The sequence below is a fragment of the Arvicola amphibius genome, chromosome 6 (genome assembly GCF_903992535.2).
Source record: "Arvicola amphibius chromosome 6, mArvAmp1.2, whole genome shotgun sequence".
Classification (NCBI taxonomy): domain Eukaryota; kingdom Metazoa; phylum Chordata; class Mammalia; order Rodentia; family Cricetidae; genus Arvicola; species Arvicola amphibius.
Window position 1 is genome coordinate 32,230,174 of NC_052052.2, and position 12,761 is coordinate 32,242,934.

General features: G+C 52.4%; 1 protein-coding gene across 4 annotated transcripts in view; it reads left to right on the plus strand.

Annotated features, from left to right (window-relative positions):
- Positions 1–12,761, plus strand: part of Szt2 (SZT2 subunit of KICSTOR complex) — a 46,776-nt gene that overhangs the window by 19,814 nt on the left and 14,201 nt on the right. For all 4 annotated transcript variants that reach the window (XM_038335572.2, XM_038335573.2, XM_038335576.2 and 1 more), the window contains 25 exons: positions 146–316; positions 480–574; positions 796–919; positions 1,024–1,188; positions 1,275–1,479; positions 1,729–1,844; positions 1,963–2,209; positions 3,014–3,155; positions 3,272–3,364; positions 3,509–3,587; positions 3,693–3,986; positions 4,164–4,305; positions 4,416–4,523; positions 4,609–4,672; positions 4,846–5,031; positions 5,335–5,502; positions 5,579–5,666; positions 5,785–5,856; positions 6,031–6,232; positions 7,274–7,373; positions 8,410–8,539; positions 11,568–11,720; positions 11,814–11,916; positions 12,006–12,111; positions 12,200–12,311. In XM_038335572.2, coding sequence (XP_038191500.1) covers positions 146–316; positions 480–574; positions 796–919; positions 1,024–1,188; positions 1,275–1,479; positions 1,729–1,844; positions 1,963–2,209; positions 3,014–3,155; positions 3,272–3,364; positions 3,509–3,587; positions 3,693–3,986; positions 4,164–4,305; positions 4,416–4,523; positions 4,609–4,672; positions 4,846–5,031; positions 5,335–5,502; positions 5,579–5,666; positions 5,785–5,856; positions 6,031–6,232; positions 7,274–7,373; positions 8,410–8,539; positions 11,568–11,720; positions 11,814–11,916; positions 12,006–12,111; positions 12,200–12,311 — 3,465 coding nt within the window. The remainder of the gene's footprint in view (positions 1–145; positions 317–479; positions 575–795; positions 920–1,023; positions 1,189–1,274; positions 1,480–1,728; positions 1,845–1,962; positions 2,210–3,013; positions 3,156–3,271; positions 3,365–3,508; positions 3,588–3,692; positions 3,987–4,163; positions 4,306–4,415; positions 4,524–4,608; positions 4,673–4,845; positions 5,032–5,334; positions 5,503–5,578; positions 5,667–5,784; positions 5,857–6,030; positions 6,233–7,273; positions 7,374–8,409; positions 8,540–11,567; positions 11,721–11,813; positions 11,917–12,005; positions 12,112–12,199; positions 12,312–12,761) is intronic.

The following is a 12,761-nucleotide window of genomic DNA, read 5'->3' on the forward strand; positions in this document are numbered from 1 at the left end:
AACTGGGCCCCTCAGAAGGTAGAAAGCGGGGCAGCCAGCACAGTGAGTGAGTGACAGGGTGGCTGAGGCTGAAGGAAGGGCTTTGCTGGTCAGGGTGGAGCCGGGGACATTGGCAGCATTGCTGAGCAGAGTGTGTGTCGGGCAGAGCCAGAGGGTGTGCCTCTCACCGAGGGGCCCTGTCCCACCAACGACATGGTGCTGTGCCTGCTGCACAGCTGCCTGGGGCAGGAGCTAAGTGACCGAGAGATCCCACTGACTCCCGCCGACCAGGCCGCCTTCTTGAATGAGATCCTGCGGCGGAGCTGCCGTGATTCAGGTGAGCTCTCCACTTCTTTCCTAATGCCACTCTTCAGCCCTGCCCTTCTCTACCCCAGGGTGGTTTCCGTCTTTGAGTTCTAGCCTCCTTCCCCACCCTTTCACCTCAGAGCCCTGCCTCTGTGCTGGTCCTGCCCTTTTCCACCATCTCTACCCCATTATAGGTTCAGAAGGTCCTCTAGTGGGGGGCCACACGGTCCCAAAGGATCCAGCAGGCAACAGCCGCCAGGCCACTGGAGACTCCGCCCTTCCTACCCCGGTCAGCACTACTGCTTTTCCCTGAGCGCTTACCATGCTTACATCCCTCCATCACCACACACCTTTGCTCAGGTTCCCTTTGCCTCGACAGAGTTCTGGCATCCCCTTCTCTCTGGACCTTTCATGCTATACCTATGAGGAACCGGGTCAGGGTGGAAGAAGGGAATGGGACTTAGAATGTTCCCTTGTAAACTGCTCTTGTTTTCTGTTTGTCTCTTACAGAGTGTAGGCATTCCTGGAGTTCTCAGGCCTTCCCCGTCTGCCCAGACCCCTCAGTGGCACTGCTATGCAAGGCTTCTGAGCCCTCAGCACGTGTTTCTGACTTTTCTCCCAGCTACCTTCACAGGTACTGATGGCTGACCTTCCTCACCAATCCCACTGATACAAACCCTTGAGCTCCTCCCCAGCCCACCAGAGAGCACTGATAGCTGCCGCTCTTTTCCTCTTCAGATGTCCAACATCTGGCAGCCTATGGCCTGGAGGGTTCCTTTCAAGAAGAAACAAAACCTAAGTTTGGGGATTGGAATGCAGTTCCCAGCCTGAAAGACCTGGGCGGGACTGGGGCTAAGGCTACAAAGTCCCAAGTTCCCATCCTCAGTGTAACACTTGCTAGTGGTAAGGCTGCCGCTTGGAGTTGTTGAGGTAGATGGGGTTGGGAAGCCCAGAGCGGGTCTGAAGATCATGGATGCCTCTCCTCACAGATAGTTCCCAGGACCCAGGAGAGCCAAGCCCGGCCTCCTGCCAAGACTTACCGGCTTACAGTGGGCGCCAGGCTCCTCAGACAGAGGGTGCAGATGGGCCCCGGACCCGGTGTCCTGTCTACATCTATAGCTGTTCTCTGGAAGCACTGAGGGAGCAAATGGTTGGCTTGCAGCCTCCTCAAGCACCACGAGATCTCATATTCCGGTGAGTGTACTCCATTTTGATTCTTGGCCTCCTCCAGCCAAGGCCTGGGTACACACTCAGGTGTAGACAGACTGTTGGTCATTCAGGAACTCAGCTTCTTAGCTGTATCCCCCAACAGATCATCAGACACCCCTAATCACGAATACATTTGCTAAGGCTCTCTACATTCCTCTGGAGTTTGAATGGCTGATGAGGCCAAGGCATCATTTAGGGGAATCTGCCAGGCTCTGTTTTCCCTCCCATTCCTAGGACTCAGTACCTGGACCACCCCTCCTCATCCTCAGCCTGGATGGAGCCCAGATATAAAGAAGCAGCCACCCACTGCGCCTTGCTGCAGGAGCACGCACAGCGGTGCTATGTCCGCGGTGAGCAGGAATATCATGCAGGGAAGGAGTGTACCTGAGGGTGGAAGAAAAGGGTTGCAGGGTTGGGACTGGAAGGACAATGACAGCTGACCGCTGCGGTCCATTCTATTTCTGCTAGGGCTGTTCCGAAGCTTACAACAATCACAGAAAGTGGCCTGCCAAGATTTGCTGACAGCTGTAGATGCCTGCGAGGAGTTACTACAGGAAGTAGACATCACCTCTTTCCTGCTGGCACTGTGTGGCCATACTTGGGGTTTGCCTCATGCACCCCCAAGCCCTGGTCCTCTCAGTCCAGGACCCTTCAGCAGTAGCATCGAAGAAGGACCAGAGCCCCGGGAACGAGCTATCCTAGTTTCTGAGTCCAGGTTAGGATTGTTCTTGAAGGTTGTTAAGCAGGGTTGTAGGAGACACATTGACCAAGTCCCTACAAGCAAGACCTTCCAGTCCAGAGAAGTACACCTGAGAAGCAGGTGCCTGGTCACTGGCTTCATTTTCAGAGCATCTGCTTTGTCCCACTTGGCTTTGGCAGCAGTCTCCCTCTCAGGCATGCCCCATCTCTTCTAGCTTATGGTGTTCTGATTAGCTGAGTTAGCTAACCCATTCCCAGAAGTGAAAACAGAAATTTTTCTGATGTCTTCCATAATCGTCAAGATTCCCCCAACTAACAGGAATGTATCAGCTCAGCACAAAAGTACGTGTTGATTCCCAAGTCCCTACAGTGGGCCTCCACAGCTCCACAGCTCCTTGCCGAAGGGAGGCTAGAGGGAAGGACAAGGCAGGATGGTTGATGCTGTTAGCTTCTACAGTGTGTTGCTGTTGAGAAAAGAGCATCTAGAATACTGAGGGTATCAAGGACTCCACCCCAGGGCTCTGGAGCCACCAACTCCCCATTTCCATGACCCCTTCTAAGTGAACACTCTCTTCCAAAAAGCTTTGCTTCTCCTGGTCTCCGCTTATACTGAACGATACCACCCTCCATTCAGTGATGGGAGTCAGAAGGGGGCACCCTGTCTCTAAGAAAGGTAGAAGTTAGAGCCCAGAGGGAGAGAGAGGGTTGAGTCCCCTCATCACCTCCCAAGCCATTGTTCTAGCACGCTCTAGAGAGAGACAGATGTTTGCTGTTCTAGCACTTGGTGGTTCTTGACAGTGATCTGCTTCTTCCGACCCAGTATAGAGACTGAGGATCTCAGTGAGCCCGAGTTCCAGAGCACCCGGGTCCTTGGGAATCTAGACCCTGGTCCGGAGATTTCTCTGACAGATGTCTGCCAGCTTAGAGGAGAGGCACATGATGCCCTTCATGGCCTCATCCAGGTGGGAACTTGGTAGAGTCCTGCTTCTGTAACCCTCAGCGTCTTCCCTGGGTTGAGGATGGACTAGTGTCCTTTAAGGGTAGCGGACCTCATAGCCTCCTTCTAAACCCACAACAGGAGAAGTTCCTGGAGATCAGTCGCCTCCACTTCCGCACAGTACCCTCCAGTCCCCACTACTTCTTCTATTGCCCTCCATCCAGTCGGCGAGAGGTGAGAGTCCCTCTCTTCTTTTCCTTCTTCGCGCCCCAACCCAGAGCCCCAGAGGAACGCCCCAGCCCATCTGAGTCCTTTTGAATCTTGGTCCTCTGACACCTGGATGTCTTGCTTTGATTACCTGCCTTTTCCTCTCGCAAGGATGAGGGACCTCGAGACACTGTAGACAGAAAAGTCAGTGACCTGGAGTTTTCAGAGGCTGAGCTCGTGGGAGAGGAAGGTGTGTGATGTGAACAAGCGGGTCAAAGTAGAATGGCTGTTTCACGCCAGGCTTGAGTGGTCCCACTGCTTTCTCTGCTGTTGACCACATGTCTTGTGCTGCTAGGGGACATGTCTGCCTGCTGTGTGGTCACTGAAAGTGATCCAGAGCTGGAGGTGGAATACCGTGAGAGCCGGGAACCAGACCCGGGGCCTGCTGGGCTAGACTCCGCGTCTCTGTCAGATGCAGACACTGTGAACCCCGATGAAGACTCCTTCAGTATCTTAGGGGGTGACTCACCCACTGGGCCTGACAGCCTCATGCATGACCTGCCACCCCTCTTTCTACATCTCACATGCTCTGTGCGGTTGCGTGGACAGCACAGCTCAGTGCCTGTCTCCAGCCTGCCCACTTGCCTGGGTGAGTTTTGAGGAGCCAGGAGGAAGGCCTAAGGTCCCCATATGGCTGGTTTGCCTGCCTGCCTGCCCTTGAGAGGGCAGGGGAGAGCCTGGGAGAATGACTTAGTGTCACTTGGAACTCGGGAAGCCATACTTTGTCCAGAACACACAGGAACCCCTGATTTTACTTCGCTCACAGGCCAGGTACTCTCCAGTCTAGAGGGACCCCCAGTTGGAGGCCGAGTCCCCTTGAGGGACCTCAGTATCACTCTGGATGTCTTTGTGTTGACCTTGCCCCTGGAAGTGGAACTCCCCCCAGCCACAGACCCTCAGCACCACCGGTACGGCGGCAAGCTTGGCAGGCTCTGGGGCTTCGGGGAATAAGGAGACCTTGGGAAACCCTAGGAGGATAGTAGCTCCTGATCTTTGATTCTGCTCCCACCCTGCTTAGGTCGACATCTGAGAGCAGCACTTCATTCCCACGGTCCCCGGGGCAGCCATCATCTTTAAGGTCAGATGATGGCCTAGGGCCCCCACTACCACCCCCAGAAGAAGAGAGGTACATCCTTATCTCCCTCTCAGTATCTTACTCCCCCTCAGTTTCATTCTTGGGAAACTAGTTTATAAACCTTTCTTTCACTTAGGCACCCAGGACTGTCCAATCTGGCCACACCCCACAGACTGGCTATTGAGAACACAATGAATGAGGTGAGAGCCTTCTCCCTTCAGTGTAAGCAGTAGCCTTCCAGCGCCGTACCTAACGTTATCCTAGGGCTGAGGCAGAGCTCTCTTGATCTGTAAGGCAGTCTATCTTCCGGTATCTTTTTGGTTTGGGGTTGAGGATGTCCCAATAAGGACTTGCACCTGCATTCTGACTATAGATCCGCTGGTTGTTAGAAGATGAGATGGTAGGGGCACTCCGAAGAGGGGGCATGCCCCAGAGCGCTGTCCTACACCGAGCAGCTGCCCACATCCATAGCTCTTCAGGACGCTCTACCTGTCTTCGCCAAGCTCCCCCTCTGAGTTTTGTGTTTGGGCCAGAACGCTCCCTCACACAGTTCAAGGAGGTAAGCTGCTCTCAGAACACTTACTGCTTTCCTGGGGGCCCGTCCCTCCTTGAATCCCAGAAAGAAAGACCCCATCTCTATTTGAATCCCCAGAATTTGATTCTTTGCCATATCATCTACTCCTCCCCCACTTGCCTGATAGCCCAGTTTCATGGACAGTAGACCTAACTTTCCACCTTGTTATTGGGCCTGCTGAGCTTGGCCAAGTCACCTAACCTTTTCTTACCTCAGCAGTGATGATGTGGTAGTCAAAGCGTCAAATGAGAAATCCTGCCTAAACTATGATCTTGGCTCCTTCCCTAGGAGTTCCGACGCCTTCACCTCCCTGGCCACGTTCTCCTTGAGGATCCTGACAGTGGCTTCTTCTTTGTGGCAGCTGGCCAACAACCAGGTGAACTCCATGGGGAGCCCCCTTCAGCGGCCTGGGCTTGGCACAGCCATGAAGACAAGGCTGAAGATGCTGAAGGGGAGGTAAGTCTGACTTGAGGACCAAGAGGTGTGGCAGTTGGCATGGAGCTAAATCTCAGTTCTGATGTCTACTCTTCAGGTCTTGATAGCCAGCCCCCAAGTCCCTGGCTCCCTGGAGGATTCTGAAGGCACCCCTCTCATCAGCCTGCCTCGCTTGTCACAGGGAGGTAAGAAGATAGGCAGCATAGTCTGGGGGCCATAGCTGTCTCTCCTAGCTTCCATTTCTACTGGCAGATCCGCCACAGGATCCAGAGACACACCAGGCATTTCTCTTTCTCTGTACAGGCAGTCAGCCTGGGCCTACCCGGGGACTAAGCCTTATGTCCAGTCAAGGCAGTGTGGACTCCGACCACCTAGGTAAGGTCAGAGTGGGGCTGGAGCACCCCAGGTTGATGGTGTGTGGGCTTAGGACCACACAGGAGAAAGTATCAGGGGACTTACTTAAAAGAGACTGTCAAGCCTGATGCTCTTGAGAATCAGAAGACTCAGGCTCAGCTAAGGATGGGATGAATGTGAGCACATTTGACACAGGTTACGATGGTGGCAGCAGTGGCTCAGACAGTGAGGGTCCCAGTGAGACCCTTGGTGAGAAAGCCCCCTTCACACTTCGGACTCCACCTGGACCAGTACCTCCACAGCCTTCATTCTCAGGCCTTCCTGGGCCCTCCCTGCCTGACTTCTGGCTCATCGTCAGGATACTGCAGGATCGTGTGGAAGTGTATGCGCATGCACGGTATGTAGAAGCTGTGGCCTGCACCCTGATGATTTCAGCTTCTTGTGCCTATTCACGCCAGGCGGTGGCGGCACACGCCTTTAACCCCAGCACTTGAAAGACAGAGTTAGAAGAGGTCAACTTGATCTTCATTGTCTGTTTCAGGTCACCAGGGCTACAGTGAACGCCTGTGTTGGGGGCGGGGGGAGCCTGAGAGCTTTGGTAGGATCTTCTGAGACCCACTGCTGATCTTTCCCACATCTTCTAGGAAAAGCACATCACTTAAATTTATATTATTTATTTATTCATTTGTTTTTGAGATAGAACTGGCCTGGAACTTTTATAGACCATGCTGGCTTCAAATTCATAGAGTCCCACCTGCCTCTGTCTCCTGAATGCTGGGAACAGAGGTGTGTGCCACCATGCCCGACACTCCTGACTGTCTCAGTGGGGTTGAAAAGCTGATGGGGATTGTGTCATCTACCTGAGTCTTCAGAGCATCTACAGTTCACAAAAGTTTCAGAGGTTGATACTTAAAAAAATAAGAGTGATGGCTGATAGTTAACAAGTGTATGTAACATGTAAGTGCCAATCTAGCCTGTGCAGGGATCTACATAACAACTACATAATCTACAGTAGTATTGCCCTAACAGTGTGGGTGAGGAAACTCAGTACAGAGAATTAAATACTTGCCCAGGTCACAGGAAGTGACAGCCAGGACTCACTTAAATACAGTCATCTGTCTAAATATCTATTCTTAGAGGTGGCATAAGAGAAGGCCACATTTTAACCAAGCTTTAAGAATAAATAAGGGGCGTGCTGGATGCTGGGAGCCTCAGTGTAGCTCCATTAGGAGTTGGCAAGGCAAGCATAGAGCTTAGGTCTCAAAACTGCTGGAGATGTCCGTGTTTTCCCTTTCCAGTGAAGCTTGCTTCCTTTGTCCATTTTTACCTCCTTTATTATGGTTTCCTTTGGCCCAGCACCATGACCTTCCCTCCCACTTGGGACACCTAAACCTCCCTCCCACTGCAGTTCTCTGTCATATCCATCCTCCCTGCCTAGGAGTCTGATTCGGGAGGATGGCGGGCCTGGCACTGAGTGTCGCCACCTGCAGCAGCTCCTGGTGAGGCGTGTTGGGGAGATCTGCAGAGAGGTCAACCAGGTAAGTCAGCCAGGGACAGGGCAGAAGAGGGAGGAGTTTCTAGGAACCAAACTTTTAGAACCTGGTGGTCTGTGTCAGACTTAACAATGACAGAGACCTTTTCTTTGTACCCCAAGTTCTAGAAAACTGTTACTCCCTCATTCCCTACAAGCTGGAAGGTTCTCTTTTCGTGCCGGTGACTCCTGAGATGTTTCCTGTCCTTCCGCTGTGCTAGCATCAAGAAATCACTGAGAACCAGACACAGGGACCCTGACTCTATAGTGCTTGTGTAGAAGAGGCCATGTAGACATTGAACAACTAAAATACATGGATGATTTCAGTGTCAGCTGTGGAGAATTATTCTGTGGAGAAAAGCAGAGGCTGCTGGGAGAGCACGTGACAGGGCTCTGACCCTGGAATATCTGGGAAAACTTCCTGGATAAAGCAGTTTTAATTGAGAACTGAAAGATGGTGACCAGATTCTCTACTGGTACCGTCCATTACTGGTACCCTCATTGGTGGCACCCTCATTACTGGAACCCTTTATTGAGAGGTTCTTTAATTATTTGTTCACTTTTAGAAATTCAAAATTGTGTTTCTGACTCCCCAAGCTACCTGTGCCCCCACCCCCATGGACCGTTGTTCTCTATGTCTGCTCCTCTCCAGTCCAAACCCCCATATCACCTTTTTCTCCATGTAGACTGAACAGTGTCTGAAACGATGGGCTCTGTGTCTCCTTGATGAGAAACCTGTTCTTGGCTTTCACTTCTCAATGCCTAGAAGTAACCTTTCCATAGTTACCAACATAGGCTGTTGTCCAGGTGGCGGCACACAAGGCTGACTCAGTACTAAAGCAGACTGTCCTTGGCGGCCTCCTAGTCCTCAGTACGTCCATGGACTTTTGTTTTTGATACAGTGTGTTATAGGTAGTCCAGGCTGGGCTCCTGGTGTTCCTTTTGACCTTGGACCTCAGCAATAGTGGTCATTCTCTGTGGCCTTTCCTCGCCCACTTAGTAGGACGTATTTCAGTTTTCTGACACCTTGCTCCTTCTCCTAGCGACTGCTCCTTCAGGACCTTCATGACAGTCACGTTTGTAACTCCCTCCTGGTGGCCGAGAGTGAAGAAGATCTCTGGCGCAGCGAGACGCCTTTCCATTCCCGTCAGCGGGCACCCCTGCCCAGTGATGGTATGATGCGGGCACCCCTGCCCAGTGATGGTATGATGCGGGCACCCCTGCCCAGTGATGGTATGATGCGGGCACCCCTGCCCAGTGATGGTATGATGCGGGCACCCCTGCCCAGTGATGGTGTGATGCGGGCACCCCTGTCCAGTGATGGTATGATGCGGGCACCCCTGCCCAGTGATGTATGATGCGGGCACCCCTGCCCCGTGATGGTGTGATGCGGGCACCCCTGCCCAGTGATGTATGATGCGGGCACCCCTGCCCAGTGATGGTGTGATGCGGGCACCCCTGCCCAGTGGTGGTGTGATGCGGGCACCCCTGCCCCGTGATGGTGTGATGCGGGCACCCCTGCCCAGTGATGTATGATGCGGGCACCCCTGCCCAGTGGTGGTGTGATGCGGGCACCCCTGCCCAGTGGTGGTGTGATGCGGGCACCCCTGCCCAGTGATGTATGATGCGGGCACCCCTGCCCAGTGATGTATGATGCGGGCACCCCTGCCCAGTGGTGGTGTGATGTGGGCACCCCTGCCCAGTGATGTTTGATGCGGGCACCCCTGCCCAGTGATGTGTGATGCAGGCATCCCTGCCCAGTGATGGTGTGATGTGGGCACCCCTGCCCAGTGATGTTTGATGCGGGCACCCCTGCCCAGTGATGTTTGATGCGGGCACCCCTGCCCAGTGATGTATGATGCGGGCACCCCTGCCCAGTGGTGGTGTGATGCGGGCACCCCTGCCCAGTGGTGGTGTGATGCGGGCACCCCTGCCCAGTGGTGGTGTGATGCGGGCACCCCTGCCCAGTGATGTATGATGCGGGCACCCCTGCCCAGTGATGTATGATGCGGGCACCCCTGCCCAGTGGTGGTGTGATGCGGGCACCCCTGCCCAGTTTGGTGCAGACACAGCCAGGAGCCTCCCTCACAAAGCAGTGTCACTGCCTGTCCATTTACCCGTGCCTCATGTGAGGAGCAAGGCTAAAAAGATGGGATCCCTGCATTTGATTGCTGCTAGGTTGTCACTGACTTTAAAGAAAGCAGTTCAGTGAGAGATGGGATAGAAGCAGATGAAAGGGCTGAGTGAAGGTGGATAGCTGGAGCAGAGAGCAACTGCTCTTTCAAGTAGGTCGACAGAGAAAATGGATATATGACTGAAGGAAGGTAGGGGCAAGGGAAGACCTTCAAATGAGGTACAGAATTGAGCTTGCTTGGGTTCAGTAGGGAGAAAGCCGTACTTGAAGAATGTTGAAGACTATTAGATAAGAGAGATGGTTAGCTCCAGACTGTGACCCAGCTTCATAATGGCACGCCTTTGCCTGTTCTTGCCTTAATACCCAAAATATTCATCTGAACGTGTAGCTGTTTGTTTTTTTTTTTTTTTTTACTCTTACTCTCTGGGGGCCCACCACCCAGCTCCCAAGTAAATACATGGAGACTTATTCTTACTTATAAATGCCCGACCTAAGCTTGACTTGTTTCTAGCCTGCTTTTCTAACTTAAATCATCTTGTTTCTCTTTAACTATATTTTGCCTCTGGGCTTTTTAACCTTTCTTTAGTCTGTATGTCTTTCTTTCCTTCTTACTCTGCGGCTGGCTGGGGGACCAGGAGGCTGGCCTCTGGCATCCTCCTCCTTTTCTCACACTCCCCCTTCCCTAGATTTCTCCTATTTATTCTCTGCCCACCAGCCCTGGTTATTTCTTTCTCCGGCTTAGCTATTGGCCATTCAGCTCTTTATTAGACCAATCAGGTGTTTTAGGCAGGCAAGTAACACAGCTTCACAGAGTAAAACAAATGTAACATAAAAGAATGCAACACATCTTTGCATCATTAAGCAAATTTTCCACAACATAAACAAATGTAACACATCTTAAACTAATATTCCACAATATTAACCCAGTAGGGGAATAGACAGGTGAGGAGTGTGATGGGGTGAGAAGTTGGCGGCCAGTTCTGCAGGGAGGGGACAGAGAGGGGAGTCTGAGACACTTTTTAAAAAGTTGGTCTTCTGATTGGCTGTCCCTCCTGACAGGCAGACATAGGGCTTCTTTAGGATTCCTGGGGTTTCTGGTCATGGGAAGGAAACACACTAATCTAATGGGGATAGTAATTAAAGCCTCAGCAGTTGGGCTCCCTTTTCTTGCACCCCATAAGCACACATGCCAGCCCACAGAAGAGAAGCCCTATCATGTCCTCTGCAATTTTTCCTTCTGGTTTGAGAGGCCTCATCTTTAATATTCTCAACCGTTTTTTACCATTGTTAGAGAAGGATTTCTCTCAGCATATCCTGAATGTTTCCTGTATAGACGTAGAAATCCCATAATTAGCAGACTGCTGTGGTTTTTCTGGTAGTTTTCTGCACATGAGACTGAGCCTAGACAACTAAGCAGTGCCACACCAGGACTCACAGCAGCCTGGATGGAAGGCCAGTCAGAACCGAGGCACAGATCTTCCTTGTTTTAATGTCCACATACTCTCTGAAGCCCGCAGGCCAGAATGTCCAGTTTCTGCATAGCCTGCATGTTGCTGTCCTCAGACAGTGGTGTTTCTGGGAAATCGAACTGCTCCTTCACCCTTAAGAAAGCTCCTCGTTCACCTGGAAACATGACAAGATCAAACAGGGCACTGAGCTGTGCCTTTGGGGTCTTTCCTTCAAAGCACAGGAGGACTACCCCCACTCTGCAGCTAATGTGCACAGCACCCGTGCTTGTTTCTCAGTGAGGTACTGCTGCAGCTTTTGGTGACGCCAGGGGCTACTGTCATGTGTTATCATAAGCCAGAATCATTTGTCGTCGCCTTTAGGATTGCCTTTCTTGATGTCCCTCCTTAACGCCTTCCAGTCTCCTGAAGACAGTCCCAGAAGCCTCGGCACCATAGTCTGGCCTTCTCAGAATGTGCGTGTGCCTGGCTCTTCCTTGCTCCCCACGTTCACCTTTCCTTAGGAGAATGTCAGGGGTGAAGGATCAGGAGGAAGAAGTCCAGGGTAAGGAGGCTGAGGCCTGGGCATCCTGTTTGTCACCCATACTGCCCGTCTCTGCAGATTACGCTGCCGATGAGAGCTGTGCTCCCCGAGGATACCTAGCAGCCACAATGCAATTTGTCCCAGGCCATTTCTCCTGTGACGTTGTATGGGGAACTGTGATCCGAGTCCATTCACGCCTCAAGATGGGACCCAGCATGGGGGTTTCTCGGGGTATGTGATTGGCATGAGAGGGCGGGCGGGGGGGGGGGGGAAGTGTAGGAGATCTAGAGAAAGAAGTTTCTTCACCCCATGTTATTATTCCAGCTATTCAGGCCCTGCGCTCTGTGCTCAATGCCTTCTCTGTAGTGAACCGGAAAAATATGTTTGTTTATCAAGAACGAGCAACAAAGGCCGTGTACTATCTTCGGTACGTGAACCCTGAGAACATAGGTTACAGCTTGAGTCAGGGATGGCGTAGGAGGAGACATACCCAGACACCTTGCCTTTCTCTTCTAGGCTTCTGGAGACATCTTGCAGTGACCGACCATGGGAAGGGGATTCTCTGCCCCCATCCCTAGCTTTGTCCCGAAGCCAAGAACCCATCTCCTCTGAGGATTCCTTGGTATGTGTCTTTCCACCATCTATTGCCCCCATGCACCCCTCACACTTTGCTTTTTGGAGCCAGACCCTGACCGTTGTTGTCCCTGTAGGGTCCTCGTTCTCCCCTGGACATGGCTTCCAGCCGCAGTCCTGATGCTGTTCGCCCTGTGGGCCAAGTAGACAGGCATATCCAGCTGCTGGTGCATGGCGTAGGGCAGGCAGGTAAGGATTCTGAGAAGTATCTCTCTCTTGCTGCCATCTAGTCTGCCCTGGGCTCTATTCTCCAGTGCTTGCTATGCTCTGGGCTTGGCTCAAGTAGGAGCCGGGTGAGACAACACAGCCCAAACTGAGGTATAGTGTAGGAGGACGAGCCAGACGGTCGCAGGATAGCTGCTGGGTCCACTGGCATGAGACCAGAGATGGACTGGGTGAAGATGATGGGATTGGGATCAGTTGGGGCTACAGGTAATGTGGACCAGATCACAGGCTAAAACCTCCGTACTGTCCTAGTTTCACTCTGTTGCTGTGAAAAAACACTAACTAAAGCAACTCAGGAGCTCTTGTCAGCTTACAGGTCACATCATCAGCGGAAATCAGAGCAGAAGCCCAACAGTAACTTAACGCTGAATCCACGGAGAGCACTGGTGCCGGCTCATTTACCGGCTCATGCTT